This window comes from Phycodurus eques, chromosome 10 (assembly GCF_024500275.1).
Source record: "Phycodurus eques isolate BA_2022a chromosome 10, UOR_Pequ_1.1, whole genome shotgun sequence".
NCBI lineage: Eukaryota > Metazoa > Chordata > Actinopteri > Syngnathiformes > Syngnathidae > Phycodurus > Phycodurus eques.
In genome coordinates this window covers 25,255,379-25,272,066 of record NC_084534.1, presented here as the reverse complement: position 1 = coordinate 25,272,066, position 16,688 = coordinate 25,255,379, and the positions used below count along the sequence as shown (strand labels likewise).

Sequence of the window (16,688 nt, the reverse complement as noted above, 5' to 3'; positions counted from 1 at the left end):
AAATCCTTTATCCATTTTTTAAAATATATTTTACCCCAATGCTTTCCCGTTCTTCAGTTTAATATTCCATAGCATTCATTTAAAAATATTCCCTAAATATAATTGACTCAGAATAAGAATTCAACGACTTACTTTCAACCCTTGGTCGTCTTTGTTGAGCCGTCCGTTACCCAGCCTTTTGTCTTTACTCTGTCTAACCTCGAGGGTGATGGCGACCCTTTTTGTCGGGCAATAAAAGGCTGAAACCCCTATGGTGTTGAAAAGTAGTTGGTAAAAAGCCATATTTACAGCGGTAGTAAAGGATGGTGGTTCCTTTTTCACGTCCTAATGAAAGTGATAGCCTCAGAATTGGATTGGAAACATAATCGTGACTTAATCTGCTATTGGCCACATACGACGAACAATATACACCGTTACTGATGACAAAATGAATTCTCTGATGACAGCAGTTCTACAATTTGGACAACAGATTGATGATATTTGGCAGTTGGCCATTCATGCATTTGAGTGGCATATTTCTGCAATGTGTATGCTACGTTCGCGCTCTCCTGCAATTTCCCACAAAGCTTTGATCCCGAGTGTTCCCACTGTGTCCTTGTAATGCGATCTTTCTACTCAGGATTTTAATGGTTTAGAAACATTAACATGAGCCGAATAGACACTTAAAAGTGTCGATGAAAAATCTCACAGCATCCGCTTTCTGTCCAGCAGGTCATGCGGTGTTATATAAAGATGAGAGCTCATGCGGTGTGAGTGTGTTGAGCACGAATGGGGGTTCATGTTGTCTGGGGTCACCTAGAGATCAAAAGATAATCCACGACTTAAAATAAAAGACCTAACTCCAACACTGTCTCGATAATGATCAGTAAAAAAATTTAATTTTATAAAGTGGGAACACCCTTTAAATGTTATATGATCGAATTTACAAAAAAGTATTTAGGGTCCGTAACCAAAAAGGGTCTAACGGTCATTCTACTGCAGTGTTAAATATGGAAAGGCAATGAAAAATGGCCAGACAGTTCTTAAGCCTGAATGATGCCCTGTAATCTTCAAGGTGTCATGTCCCCAATGTTATCCGTGTTTAAAAAAAAAAAAAAGTATGTTGTAGCCACCTGCTCAATTTTGTCAATGAAGAATACCATGGAAAATTTTAATCTCTCTTAAATTTTAAAATTTTGACAATATTTCTGAAAATAAAAACAAAAACACCAAAGTCTCACAAAACTTGGAGGAGGTTGTCCCAGGACACCTCCACATATTTCGGTAGACTTCACCATATCTCTGAAGACCTCTGCGTATCTTGTTAGACCTCCGCATATATCTGTAGACCTCCACATGTCTCAGTAAACCACCACATATCTCGCTAGACTTCAGCAGATTTTGTGACACTTCCATATAGCTGACAGTTAGCGAGCATCCAAATGGGTAACACAACTTGTGGGTTCTTCTGACTGGCTTTTTTTTTTTTCATCCCTTTGAAAGGGAACCCAATTTGAAGTCACGCTCCACCCACATTAGATGGCATAGGCAAAAATAAAATGTTTATAAATTTCATTTTTATAAATTACAAGAGGGTCTTCACACGGCTTGTTGCTTGGGCCCTAAAGATGGACCGGAAATGAAACTTTATTAGAAGTAAGAAAGCTGTACATGTGCATGTCTGTTCTGGCTTCTCGGTACAATATGGATAAGCCAACAATAATGAAGTACAATGTGTGGGAATGAGTTCCACTGTGTTATTTAATATATAAAATCAGAATAAAAACAAACACATAATTACAATTTGATGATTTATTGCAGTCATGATATCTGAAACATTTGCAACCCATTTGTAGCATTTCAAATAAAATAAGTTAACATTGAAATGATTTAAGTTTACGTTCTGTTCTTCTTTTTTACTTTAACTACTTTTATTCTGAAATAACGCGACTTCCCAGATAAGGCCCTCCTGGTGATTCATTCTGTGGAGAGAGCAAAAAGATGAATGACTAAAAAAAAAAAAGGTAAACCATAAAATGTATCATCAAATTCTTCAGCTGCAACAAACCTTTAACAATGAGTTTAGTGGAACATTCTGCCTTGCCAAATGAGTTGACGGCAACAACTTTGTATTCTCCGCTGTCCTTTTGCCGCACTCTGAGAATATACATGCAGCATACGCCAAAAGAGTTGGTGATATAGTAGTTGCTGTCCGAGTTGATACACTGGTCGTTTAGGAACCAGGACACTGTGGGCGTTGGGAACCCTCGCACGGCACATGTCATGTAGACCTGGTAACCTTTAGGTGGTGCGTGGACCTTCAGAGGGACCAAGATGGACGGGGGCCTCTCAAAGCTGATATGCGTTGAGTTGATTCCATTGTACGTAATTGGAACTTGAGAGAGAATCAAATGGGTAAGAATTAATATGTATATAATAAAGGAAAATGGACATTTGACTTGGATTTGTGTTTTCAACATATGGAATATGATGATTGGTCGTGCCTTTCAAATTGAATTCCCGGATTTCAATAGTTACAGTGCTAACATTCTTGGGATTAGCATTTAATAGTAGCAAACCTCTGTTGCTATTCATTCCCCATGTTGGTGACTGCGATGGATCTGACAGTCCCATGTCATTCTTGGCGAAGATCCGGAAATGGTATTCCAGCCCAGGAAGAATGTTGTTAACTGTGTGCGTGTTAGTGGATAGGCGGTCTGCAACAGTTTTCCACACCCTGGTGTTGGAGTCGCGTTGAGCCACCGTGTAGTAAAGTCTGTCATCAAGCTCCTGGTCTGGCGATGGAACCCATGTTATCACCACTTTTCCATGGACTGTTTGCTCGAGTTCCACTGGCCCTGGGCTCTTTGGTTCGTCTAGTTGCAAAAAAGCAAACTATTGATATCATACTCTTTCTTAGATTGTTTCCGTGAATCCAAGCTTGAATTGAACCAGCGACCTTCTTGGTGTGAGGCAGCAGTTCTCATCACTCTAGCGTGCCAGTCCATATCATGAAAATTTAACTGCTCAAGATCTAGAAAAGCCTTGGACTTCGTAAATCAGATCGAGACTACAGTTGGAAATGGATTCACAGAAATGTCCAACTTCACCGGTTGCTCTTAATTTGAAACTCGACAAAGAAGAAATATTATTTTTACCTGTAACTCTAACCTCAACATCAAAGGAAGCCTGCCCCACAGAATTTTTGGCTATAATTGTGTAGATGGCGGAGTCTGAGCGCTTAGATGAAGGAATAACAAGTTGGGACATTCCCTCAGAATTGATGATTTTTATCCATGGGGGTAACGGTTCATCGTCCTTGAGCCATGTGATCTCCGGTGGGGGTTCACCCTAGATACATTAGATCACTATCACTATCAGATGATTGTCACACTATAATAAATTAGGAAATATCTTTGAAGAAACAAATACTGAAAACTTGTGGCGTCATACCTCATAGAGAATTTTTACTCGTGCTGAATTTCCTGCTCTGACAACAATGAAGTCCTCTGGGTCTTTGAAGTAAGGCCTCACTGGAGGAGAAGACAAAAACATCATCACTATTCCGAGTTAAATCTTATTATATTTACAGCAGGCGAGATAAACAACTTACTGTTGGGATTCTTTGCACACACCATTGCAGAAGGGGGGCTCGGATCCCCGGCTCCAGACTCATTAATTGCAAGAACCCTGAACTCGTACTCTGCTCCCTCAGTGATTTCTTTAACTGCATAGTTCACATCTGCATTGAGGACGAAAACAATGTGACTAACAAAACTGTCAGCTATTAAACCCGCCATATGCTTGCGTGTCTGTGACAAACCTTCAATCGGTTCATTCACAGCGTTCAAGGAAATCCACTGATTTGTGTCCTTTTTCCGTTTCTCCAGTTGATAACCGATGACGGGCACTCCTCTGTCATCCTCAGGTGGGGTCCACATCAAAGTGATACAGGTCTTTGAGGTGCTGACCACTTGGGGGGTGCCAGGTGGCCCAGAAAGTACTGAAGAAACAAGTTAACCTTAGCATCCCCATTAGAGCGAATAATTGGATAGCATCTACACAGTGACTGCAGGATATTTCCCAAAATATTCAGAGAGCCCAAGGGAAATGCTTAATGAGACTTCTTTCACGGGTGCTCACTCATGATGCCAGCCATAATGCTATCAGCTGTCTCCAGGGAGTCGCCAAGGCCTTCTGAGTTCTCCGCGTAGATGCGATAGCTGTACTTCTTCCCGTGGGTCACATTCCTGTCCTTAAAGGTAGTCTTGTCACCGGAGACATGTCCGAGTTTGGTCCACAGACTGTGGCCCTCCTGCTGGCGCTCAATGACGTAGTTGGTGATGGGGCAGCCACCGTTATCTTTGGGAGGTTTCCATTCGATCTCAATTAGAGATGTAGTTGTCTCAAGAGTTTCCACCGGACCCTCCGGCGGACCTGGACGATCTGTGCCGAAAAACAAAATTTTTACGTTTTCAGTGTGCATCGCTTGAACAAATCCCAAGTGGCATCTTTTTTTCATTCCTCATTTAGCTGGGCGCACATTTTGAAATTTTGCAGTGTTCGTTTTATATTCCAACTCACACTGCACGAGTTGATCACCTTGTGACAGAAAGTCGAAGGTGTGAAGAGGTCACGCAATCTTCAGATTTGAGAAACAGCTAGAATGCTCGCACTGTACGTTTGAGTCTTTACTGTTCCTCTTTTAAATGTCAGTAGCACGCTTTTAAACTTGCAGATTGTCAAAATGGTGCAAAGCAAGATGCTACTCTTAACTGTGTTCCTTCATCAGTGCCAAAAACTTCAAAGAAAGAGACCCAGCAGCTCACTAAACTACCCTCACAGTAGGATGTTAGTCGGCTATTCACCCAAGTTGCAGCGAGAGGAAATGGGCTCAGAGATGGGAGAATTCAGTCCGACTAAATATCTGACACACCAGAAATTCACCAATCAATCGCTCCGTTCTCTAATTAAAAAATAAGGTGGGTTGCTCGTAATGTGGCTTGAAACGGGTTCAATTTGCCTAGTGTTTGCCCAGCTTTAGTTTGGGTGGGTACTTGTCTTACCGAGCACAAAAAGCTGAGAGGTTGCCTCGGCGGCCCCGAAAGGGGTTTTAAGCTGGATTGTAATTTCCCCCGCGTCTCCCCTAAGGCAGTCTCTAAAGAGCAGGCGGCTGTGATTGGGCTCTCTCACAATCTTTACTCCTCCTCCGTCTTTAACGTCTGTGCCGTTCTTAGACCAGTTAACAATCAAAGCCTCCTGAGGCGCAAAGGGCATCTTGAAGGTAGCGTTCTGGCCCACTCTCACTGTCAACGGCTTGCAGAACTTGTGAAGGTCATCCGGGTCAAATTCCGGTACGTCTACAACACACAAAGTGTAATTAAGTATAATGCACGAGAATGCGCACGCTTGATGTTTCAAGTCAATTATACCTCCGACGGTGACCTTTCCTTGCGTACTCTGATCCCCTGATACAAAGCGGTAGACGCCTGAGTTGTCATCTTGGCAGTTTTTAAAAGTCAGCATGTGAGAGGTGGAATCTTTGCTTATGCTGATCCCAGCTCCAGCGCTTAGCTAGAAGATCGTAAGCGGAAGGAATATCAATTTGTGTTACGCTGCTATCAAAGATATGAACGGTATGACAGAAGGTAATTATTCTGTTGCCCAAAATGTCTTGATCCTTGTCAGTTTCGCTGCTTGCTGTTGTGCATTTCCTTTAGTCCTGACTCAAACTGTGGCTCATTTTCACCAATAAAAGGTTTGGACGCAGTTCTAAAAGGAATGGAAACATAATTTACCGGTTGTCCGTCTTTAAACCAGGTGCCAGCGCAGTCCATGTTCATTGTGACTTTTAGTTCGGCTGACTTCCCACGTAGACAGTAAATATCAGAGAGTCCACAGGTTATCACAGACTCTGAGAAGAACAACAGAATGATATTTTTGTGGGGTTTTTTTGGTTCAGAGGTTGACTTAACTTGAAGGGACAATAGGAAATACCATGAATCGTCGTAGAAGACTTATCTTTGCCTTACCGTTAATTGCAGGTGCAGGTGCTGGTGCTGGTGCTGGCTCAGGCTTTACAGTCGTTTCCTGAACTGTGTGGGCAAAGAACAACAACAACAACAAAAAACATCATTACTTCATTAATCATGCAAGTGTCTTCTTTTTTTTTTTTCCGTCTGGTGTGTTAATGTTTTACCAAGCGCAAACAGTACCAGTGCACCCGTTTTGTCAAATGCTGCTGGTAATCTTAACTTGAAGGGACAATAGGAAATACCATGAATCGTCGTAGAAGACTTATCTTTGCCTTACCGTTAATTGCAGGTGCAGGTGCTGGTGCTGGTGCTGGCTCAGGCTTTACAGTCATTTCCTGAACTGTGTGGGCAAAGAACAACAACAACAACAAAAAACATCATTACTTCATTAATCATGCAAGTGTCTTCTTTTTTTTTTTCCGTCTGGTGTGTTAATGTTTTACCAAGCGCAAACAGTACCAGTGCACCCGTTTTGTCAAATGCTGCTGGTAATCAATTCTCAGTCCATTTTTAGCCCTTTTAAAAAGGGATTTTATAAACTTTTTTAAAATTTTCTTTGTATATTAAATTTTCTTACCATTGCCTCCTGCTTGCCTTCACAACCGCTTTATCAAAGGGCACATCTGCCGAGTTCTCATTTCCTGTTAAACATTCACGCTAGTTGTTGCTGTGTCAACAATTCATCAATGCAGGCATACTGAATTGTCAAAACAGCAAAAAAGATGCAACTGTAGCAAAAAGTACTGTATATCTATTGCTCAAAAACTTTCAGATTAAACCGCATGTGGAATTTGGCGTGCCCATTTATGTTTCTTACCCGCTGCTCACCACCTTCTCAGCTGATCTAGCCGGGGACACGTTTGCTGGCTTATCACTTCCTGTTAAACATTGTTGGTAGTAGCTGCTGTTTCAACAATTTATCAATGCAGGCATACTGACAATTGATGAACCGCATCAGTCAGTTCAACTGAAACAAGATAAAAACAATCTGTAGTAGACTTTACACCGATTTTATCGGGCTGATCGGTATCGGACGATATTTAGCATTTTATGCTGATCGGCTTTAATGTCATAATTCGGCAATCCAATCAATGACGTCATTGATTGGCTCCGCAAAAGACATTTACTCCGCGTACACAGTATATTTGAATCCAAAAGCTAGTTTATTTTTAGCCTTGTCGCGTGTCTTTTCACGTAGTATTTGAAATATCTATCTAATAAAGTTATTAAAAAAAATAAAATAAAAAATACATGTCGGATGTGTACATGTGTGGGTGAAGTAATTTACTTAAAAATAAAGTAATTTAATTACAGGAAGTTAGCACCCATTATTTCTGTCATGTAATGTTGGTTTGACCTGACTGATTGGAATGCACGATCTGACAAGAGCAGTGATTTCCAACCTTTATGGAGCCAAGAAACATATTTTACAATTGAAAAATCTCAAGGCACATCAACAAACGAAAATGTCACAAAAAGTGGATACATTAATTACTGTATTTACTTCCTGCCATGTAATAGAAGACCATTCATTTGTGTCTGTCACTATGCCTCACTGGCATAAATAGAGGAACAAAGATATATATTGTTGTAAATATATATTTTTGAGCAAAGTATACACAGTAAATGAACAAATCATTTAAATAGACTCATTCCTCCATCTTGTGATCGGTTATCGTTTTTTTTTCAACTCGCTTATCGGCCCCAAAAATCCTGATCGTGTAAAGCCTAATCTGTAGACGTTGCCACAGCCAATTGTGATTTCTTACCGCTGCTGACCACCTGCTTTGCAACTGGTCTATCCGGGGCCATCTCTGCCTATTTATCACCTACTGTTAAACGTCAACGTTAGTAGCTGCTGTCTCAATAACTTAACATTGCAAGCATAATGTAAACTGATGAACAGCAGTAGAAACTAAGCACAAAAGCAACAACCAAAGCAATGCAGCAAAAGTGCATTGGACGTAAACCAAGTAAAGACATGGTGGATGGCAGTGGTAAATCTTGTAACTGTGGGTTGTAGTTAGGAAATTTTACTGTTTTTTTTCTGTATTCTTTGTTGAAAGCTTTTGTTAATTTAGCGCAACGACACTCTATCCAGTTGTCGTGATAGGTAGTTATACATTATGCAGCGTTATAATGCATGAATGTAAGGGCATACACATGGGCTCAATTAGTCATTTAAGTCTCACTAGATATTGATTTTTCTTCACAACGAAAATATAACCTATTCCTAATGTAAAGGTCTGACAACAAATGTCATATCAATGTTTTACTAGAGTGCCTTGGGCAGTCTTACTTGGTTTGGGGGGTTCGGGTGGGGGTACAGCTTTGATTTGTTCTTTCAGTTCCTCTTTCTGTTTTTCCAACTTTTCGTGTTGCTCTTGGGCCACCTTTTGCAGGTTGATACCAGATCCCCCTGCCTTTGTTGTCTTCCTTACCGACTTCTTTCCCTTATCTGTGTCTTTATCAGCTAGAGGGAAAAGCGAGTGCTGAAGCATGTGCCGTGGAGGATTTAATAATAATGTAAATTTGGAGTTGGGACTATACCTTCTACAACAAGCCAGGCATTGCATGATTGTATTCCTGCACAGGCAGAATAAATGCCTTTGTCTATGACTATACAATCTTTGACCACCAGCCTGTGAATGTGCTTGTCCTCAGAAACCTCAATATCATATTTGTCTCCTTGCTCCAAGGGCAGATTCTTGCCAAACCATGAAATCTTGGCAAGAGGAATCGAAAGGACACACTCGAATACGGCGTCTTCTCTCTCTTGCGCCTTCACTTCCTGAATTTTCACCACGAAATCAACCATGGGAACTGAAATACAATGAAGTCAAAGATCAAGTATCAGCAAAGGCCAACTGCTGCATTGCATCATATTGGCCGCATATGCCAAAAAGGGAGGGGAAAAAAAACACTCAAATATGTACGTTGTTGGCCTGTGAACATTTAGAATCATGACTAAGTGCTGTTTTCACCTACTTTTAAAATCTGTGGAAAATATGTTCACATTTTCTACATCCAACTGGTAGAATCCGCCGTCTTCTGGCCTGAGATCCCTCATGCTGAAAATATACTTTCTCCCTACTTTCCTCAGACTGTGCTTCATGGTGTTTCCCAACTCTTTTGTGTAAGGAATCATTTCACCATCCTGTGGATGGAAATCACAGTTCAGTGCCAAAACACTATTGAAGCATAAATTATTTGAAGCATAAATTATTTGAAACATGAAAAAAACTTAAAAACATGGTCTACAGTATGATCCACATTTCAGAAAAGAATATACATATTAAAATAATAATCAGGTTGAACTTTCAGATAAAACTGAATGGTTACTCCATGACCTTTTGTAGCATTGTCAATAGTTTTGTAGCCTTGTTTTCACCTTACCTTGTACAGGAATATTGAGTGGCTCTGTTCAATAAGGTCCATGTCAATTTCAAATGACGCAGTACCGTCCACATTCACCCGAATATGTCTCAGGGAGGATATATTCCTGACAAACTGCATCAAAAACAGAAGAGAAATGATTGTTCAGATTAAATATGTGCTCTCATCTAACCATGTAGTTTGAAAAACACTAAATCTGTTACCTCAGCTTGTTCCTCCTCCCGTTCCTTCTTCATTTCATTGAGTTTCTTCAGCATCCAGCGAAAATCAGTCACTCCGTACTCTGCACAGAGTCTCTCGTAGTCTTTCTTGTCAGCGCTAAGCAACAGCTCCCAAAATTTAGGATCCAACTCCCCGTCCTTCTTCTCCGTTTGCTCTGATTTTGGACGTACTTTACTAAAGAGAAGAAAGAGGGGTGGTTTGTCGGTTGGCTTTTTGAAGGACACCCGTGACTATCACAAAGACAACTAACCTTTTTCTTAGTACTTTCTTAAAACCGCTAATGGCTTCTTTTACAGTTTGCTGGGGTTTGTTCTTTTTGTAGCCAACTGGAAAGCACAAAATTGCTTAGTTAAGAAAATAAAGCAAAGAATAAAAAAAGCATTTAACGCTTCACGTTCATGTGTTCGCCCTGACAATAGAACAGACTTACCTTCAATAACATTCAGAACAACTGTGACCACGGCTTGTCCGAATTCATTGGTTGCAAAACATTTGTATGTGTCCGCTTGAGCCGCTGTGACATTTGGCATCTGAAGCAGTAAGAACATAATAGGTGTTGAGCGATCCAGTGCGTTTCACACCATAATCGCTGTGTGAAAATGAAAGCACATTTGCCGGTAACATGACAGACCAAATTCATTCGTCATACTCTTTTACACTGACCTGTAATGAATGGCATCCTTTATGGCTTTTGTTTTAATTGTTCTACCGCAGTGAGTTTTTAAGGGGATCTTCAACATAATTACTGAGAACATACTCATCAGAAAATGAAATGACAATTTGAGTTAGTTAGCTGTTTGGTTCACTTGCCTCAAAAGTATGCTCATTGGAGTTGGCGTCATATTTGCTCTGATATTTTGAAGTGTCAGACACATCTCCATTATTTCTGCTCCATGCCACAGTGGGTTTAGGCTCTCCGGTGACAATAGCTTTAAAGAAAGCAAATTTCCCTGCAGAAGGAAAACATGCAGATATATTGATTATAATTGTTTTAGTATTTTGCTCTGTGAAATGCATGTTGAATGTTTTTTTTTTTTTTACATTTATTGAGGCAGTCGTTAGCGCCTACCTTCTTGGATGGTCAAAGCGATTGGCTTGCGGGTAAAGTCTGGATGGCTCTTTCCCTCTGGCAGTGTCTCTATGAACTGCGTAATCATCACTCCGGGAACGCGAGATTTCTTCCGGATACCTACTGAGAAACCATTAAAGAAACATTACGGAGTTGTCCGTGGAAATAATAACAGATGAAAAGCTGTTATAGCCAACCCAAAAAAGACCTTCATCACTTTTATTGCCATCACCACACCACCTGTTTTAAAGCATGCTGTGACCCATTCTGATACATGAAGTATGAGAATGTCCAATTACCTGTTGCATACACCGGTTGGGATATTGCCTATTCCCATGTTTCAGATATATCATATTAACACTATTTCTTTGGGAATCCATGCCTCAGTTCCACGCCGAGAACCAATATGTAGCACCACGCCTAGATATTTATTAGTTAAATATATAGTTAGGCGTTAGTTATCAGTTGCAGAGCAGTACGTCATGCCTCTGTGAACATGAGTGAAGAAAAAGTAAAAGATGGGCGATAGAGCTTCTCTGCGGGTCCCCTAAGCCTACCTTCATTCTCTGCAGCGGCCCCTGATAAGGCAGGAGAGCATAAACAGCACATGTCAGGATGGTCGCATTGGATTTACTCATTCAGCTGATATACAGTCAACAAAACACTTGACAGCAGTGGGTACAGTAATACAGGACTAAATTCAATATTTTCATCTTATGTCACGGTTTACTTTTTTTTTTTTTTCCCCCCATCTGCTTGAACTATTGCACTCAGTAGTGTTCTGCCCCAAGGTACTGTATGTAAGTCATATATAGTCAAGGGAGTTTTTCTAAATGAAGTTGTTCAATTTCATTAATAGCTCCACCATGTTGCCATGTCCATCCACCCATCCATTTTCCGTACCACTTAACCACACTAGGGTCGCGGGCGTGTTGGAGCCTATCCCAGCTGACTCTGGGCGAGAGGCGGGCTACGCCCTGAACTAGTCGCTAGCCAATCGCAGGGCACATATAAACAAACAACCATTCCCACTCTCATTCAAACCTATGGGCAATTTAGAGTTTTCAATTAACCTACCATGCATGTTCTTGGGATGTGGGAGGAAACCACGCAGGCAGGCACGGGGAAAACATGCAAACTCCACATAGGCGAGGCCAAATTTGAACCCGAATGTGTTGCCATGTGGCTTCATAAATTATTTGTACAGATAAAATAGCCATAAAATGGCATAGTCATTTGTTGATTCTTTGATGTTTTCCTTTAAGAATACATACTGTATGCACTTCAGACAGCGCAACAAACAGTTTGTTCATTTTGTTTGGCTCTGCTTACCTTGGCCAGTGCCCGTCCCATCTGTGACTTTGGATCTTTTGAACATCTTGGCTCCTTGTTCGATTCTTGAAATGTAAAAAAAGAAAATTATAACAGATTTAAGGACTGACTATTTCCTACTTAGCCCTCGAAGAACTAGGACCAAGTAAAATCAAATATAACCTAGGCCCACCTTCTGCCACCTTCACATTCACCTTCAGCTAACACTTTCCTGTATGTGGGGAGTTTTTCATGTTTTTAAAAAAGGGAAAAACCTATAAACTGAACCGTATATCTGAATCTACACCAAAACTGAATGTGCCCTTCAAAAAGATTACATATTTTGTGAAATGGTGATAGCTAACAAGCAACAATGAAAACAACCACCTTGGCCGGTAGTTGATGAAGATAATAATTGATTGGAAATTTGCAGAATACCTTAAAAAATTATTTCATGAACGCATCAGTAGTTACCAAGAGGTCACTCTTGAATAACAAACTTTAAATGAATTACAGACTATCACCATAGTGTCAAAGCAAACCATGATTCGAACATCTGGCTTTGTTCCATGCAGCTGCTTGCTGCGTGCTTCGGTTTGTCACACTTGCCCAAAATAAAATCATCATTAAAATAAAACTTTTATGTTGCCTTTTCATCTTTCAAGATGAGGGATTCATGATATCCATTTCAGCCATCTTAAGGTATCACTATACAGTTTTCTTCTGTTTTGTTTTCACTGCAGTGTATTACTACTTTGATACTAGAGTAGACTTGACCACTCAGTATATTTTTTTATGATCTGTCAGTGCCATTTGCAGTAAGGTTCTGTATAATAATATTTAATTACCCCAATGATCACTGAACTTAGAAGGACAAATGTCACCTGATGAAAATAAACTGATGGAGCATGTTTTTGTTGAGGATTCAGTCTACCCCTAGGAGCCTCAAGGGTATTGACGGAAATATCATTTGAATGAAAATGTCTGAAAACAACTGCCATAAATATGTTACCGTCCATAGAGTGAGGAAACTAGACTCACAATTCCTCTATAGTGCCTGTAAACCCTTCTCGATTTGTATTATTTTCCATTGACCTATATTTGATATCACCGTGTTTACATTTACACTTCGGTCAGTTTATAATGTTGAGCTCTTAAATTCTCGAGAGTCTTGAAGGCACCAAATTTTCAGGTGCGATTTTTATCCATGTCAAGAATTTAATTCATGTAACATTTAGCAATAGCATTTGTTTATTTACATGACGCTCCAAAACAGCTGTTTTCACAAAGAACAAATGGCCATAACATTTTTTATCTGATTTTAGTAAAATATTATTATCATTTCTGTTGTTTTGCACTTTTTTACTACTTTCTGTAATTTTATTTCCAGGAAATTATTTTTAATTTTGGTTTACAATTTGAGCATTTCTGTACAGAAGGCAAAGCAAACCGTGAACTTAAAATCAAGGTATGCAGGAAACAGTGAGTTTTGGTTTACCATTAAACCCACTTATCCACATTGAAGTGGCTCTGTTCTGATTTAAAGATATATATCTGATTTCTTCTTTGCCAAATTGTTCCACTTGGGGTTAAAAGTGGGAATTGTTTCAGAATCAGAATGTTAAAATACTACACCGACTTGTAAATTTAAATCAGCTGCTGCAAGTTGCAGTACGGTGACACTTTGCATTTTTGCCACATGAGGCTTATGCTGTAGTTCAAGGTGAGTGGGCACACTAACATGCGCTGACTCACAGTTTGTACTATCTTTAACCTCCACACTATTTTTAGCCTTATGCCATATGACGTTCCATCATTCCAAAATATTTTTCTGACATCATTTCCTCGGCGCACTTGTCAAATAACACCACCGTTCTCTCACAGACTGTTACTGGACTAACCTATTCCTTTGACCGAAATACTTTAAGCGTCCTATAGACCTATCACATGGAACACGTGATAGTCATGGGTGCCTGCAGTCGACATTTGTCGTGGGACAAGAAAACCAATAGTCACATGATAGGTCACATGCCCAATAAAAGGGAGAGCTTTTCACCGCGGCAGGCAGCTTCCTAATGGGCTTGTAAATCAATGTCAACACAAACAGACGCTTGTAATATAACACAGTTTTTACGTTTAGTCACTGTGGAGAAATACATACTGTATCTAAAAGCCTATTAAATAAACTTTTTTTACAACTTGAAATTGGTTCACAATGAAGAAATTTGGTTGCATTTAAAATTGTTATTTTTTTTATTTTTGGAGGAAGACAAGGCAGCCTTTTTCAGACATTGGCATCATGCATTTTTCAGACAGACAGCTATTTAGGTGCTTTACAAAAGGCATAAAAGGAATGATACAAAAGCAAAACAAGGGCAATTTAAGCTAGCTAAAATTCGAACATATAGGAGATAAGAGGAAAGAGTGAAAGATAAGAGTGAGTTTAAATGGAATTTCCTAACAGACAGCAACGAGTAGAAAGGTCAATCTCAATTCCAAAGAACTGAGAGTGGAGCAAATCTTCAGTTTTCTTTGATTTTGGTTCAAACATGTGCATAAAAACTCAACGCTGCCTCTCTATGATTAATTCAAAGTCTGGGGACAGAAAGTAGACCTGTCCCAGACCACCCAGGAGGTCTGGATGGAAATGTATTTCGACCGTAAACCATTTGGTTCTCCATGCACCCAGAATTGATTTCAGAATACTGTAGGTATTCTGAAATCAATTCTGTAACAGATGGGACGTCAGTGTAAAGATGTCAGAACTGGAATGATTATGATCCACCTTTTTGGTCTTCGAACGCATCTTGGAAAAAAACAAACAAAGTAGTACAGTTCAAAGTCTTAACCCATGTGATTAAGTAAGTACAAATTCATTTTTTTTTAACCTCAAAGAAGCGTCTGGACCTGGTATTTAAAGATGCACTCATCCGATTCAAAAGCATCTCTCACTTTTTTTTCTGTGTACTTTAATTTGACACCCCACAAAACCAAGTGCCTTTATGTTTTCATGGCTTTTATGTGTCCCGTCGACGAACGTTGCGGTTAAAGTCACCCAATTGTCGTCTCTAAGAGAGTCTCATAAAAGTGGCTAAAAGGAAGATGGCGCTAAAGTCAAGTTCGGAATGCATGTCGCTATGCAAGGAGTCGCCATGCAACAGCTGGGAGAGGCTGATTATTATTACTGAAATATGTTTTTGCGATTTTATGGGCCATGAGGTATCTTTTACACTGCAGGCCAAATAAAAAAAGACTGTATGTCATTAGGATAGCATTGCATGATACTAAAGCTCATTCCAACTCAAGAACATGAGTATAGCAGCCAGAGATGTTGCAAAGTCATTGTTTGGAATCCTAACAAACTAATTCGGACCAAATACTGTCATCAGGCTGTAGTTTGGAATTCAAATGACCAATTCCCTCAAATCATCTCAAATTTTAACGAGACGTGTAAAAACTAATGCAGCGGCAATTCAGGCGAAATTAAATCTTTGTGAATTCAGTTATAACAGCTATAGCCATTTGAATATGCTGTCAGAATTTAGCTAAATCTTCATTTTTGTTTGTCTGGAACATTTGTAATAGTTATTCAGATATTCATGTTTCAAATGAATGAAACTTTTGGGGCACCCTACGTTGCCTTTTTCCCCACACTAGATTGTAGAAATCTGATAAATCTTGTGGACTGTACCTTGTAATTTCATACTACTAATTAGTTGTACAGAAAAGGGTTTAGCCAGACACCACAACTAGTACAATAAAACAAACTTACATCCATTGAGGAAATCAGCCAAAGGATTAATTGTGCTGGCACCCACATTATTGAAGACCTCCTCATGACTGATGATGAACTTACCTTAAAGCTCGTGTGGTCCTCCTGAGTGCTTCCCAAGTCTGAGCCTTGCCTCCCTCCTCTACAAGCTATTTAGCCCTTTAGAGGAATGCCCTGCAAGTCACTCTGCCGTTGAGCGCCCACCTTGTCCGATGCGGTCACTGCCAAGAAAGGCGATCACTTTTTTGTTTTTGACCTAAATCGCCACCTCTGGCAGAAAGGGGAGGAGGGAAGGCCTCACGGTGGGTGATTATGACCTCACTCTCCTCCCGGCAACAGTGTGCACTTAGCGATGCAGTTGAACTTGGTAATATTTCTCACTCAGTGATATTGTATTAGACCATAGTGTTACCCTTTTCATACAACTTTTGGCTTCGTTTTACCATAGTTAAGTGATCCTTGAGGTACCATCCAATGAATTTTTATTTTTACGTTATGTTTACTGTAGTTAGGGAAGTGACACTTAAGGTACCACCCAATGAATTTTATAATTTTGACTTGATTGTTACTGTAGTTAAGAGGTGATCCTTAAGGTACCATAATGACTGTGCATTTTGACTTGATTTTTTAAAAATCTATTTAAGTGATCCCAATGAATTTTTACTTGACCTTCACTGTAGTTCAGATGTGATCTTTATGTACCATCTGCTGAATTAAAATTTCTGTTTTTTACAGTAGTTAAGATGTGATCTTTATGTATCACCTGATGAATTAGAATTTTTGCTTGATTTTTACTCTAGTTAAGAAGTGAGTTGAGATGAAAGCTTTATGCACCACTCAATGCATTTGACAATGCACATTTTAAATGGTAAATGTAAAGGTTGAGTAATTTTGAGTTTCAAAT

General features: G+C 39.8%; 1 protein-coding gene across 1 annotated transcript; it reads right to left on the bottom strand.

The window, feature by feature from the left end:
• Window positions 1-1,873: 1,873 nt before the first annotated feature.
• Window positions 1,874-15,929, bottom strand: LOC133408836 (immunoglobulin-like and fibronectin type III domain-containing protein 1). The gene is made up of 25 exons (XM_061688113.1): window positions 15,869-15,929; window positions 12,034-12,098; window positions 11,259-11,279; window positions 10,702-10,824; window positions 10,443-10,582; window positions 10,063-10,162; window positions 9,883-9,958; window positions 9,614-9,806; window positions 9,411-9,524; window positions 9,003-9,171; window positions 8,565-8,837; window positions 8,314-8,487; window positions 6,292-6,354; window positions 6,012-6,074; window positions 5,778-5,893; window positions 5,412-5,553; window positions 5,046-5,339; window positions 4,123-4,425; window positions 3,803-3,982; window positions 3,593-3,721; window positions 3,433-3,512; window positions 3,138-3,330; window positions 2,559-2,855; window positions 2,048-2,374; window positions 1,874-1,961 (listed from the first exon to the last, which is right to left on the bottom strand). Exons 2-25 carry the CDS (start codon window positions 12,077-12,079, stop codon window positions 1,957-1,959), a joined length of 3,621 nt encoding a protein of 1,206 aa, XP_061544097.1. The 5' UTR covers window positions 12,080-12,098; window positions 15,869-15,929; the 3' UTR covers window positions 1,874-1,956.
• Between the last annotated feature and the right edge of the window lie 759 nt (window positions 15,930-16,688).

Bases quoted from the DNA above. Each gene is read 5' to 3' on its own strand.
- LOC133408836 (XM_061688113.1), bottom strand. From the start codon at position 12,079: ATGTTCAAAAGATCCAAAGTCACAGATGGGACGGGCACTGGCCAAG. The intron at 9,807-9,882 runs GTTAGTTGTCTT...TCTTCTCTTTAG, and splicing joins AAGAAAGTACTAAGAAAAAG to TAAAGTACGTCCAAAATCAG. The intron at 3,331-3,432 runs GTATGACGCCAC...TAATGTATCTAG, and splicing joins GAGTAAAAATTCTCTATGAG to GGTGAACCCCCACCGGAGAT.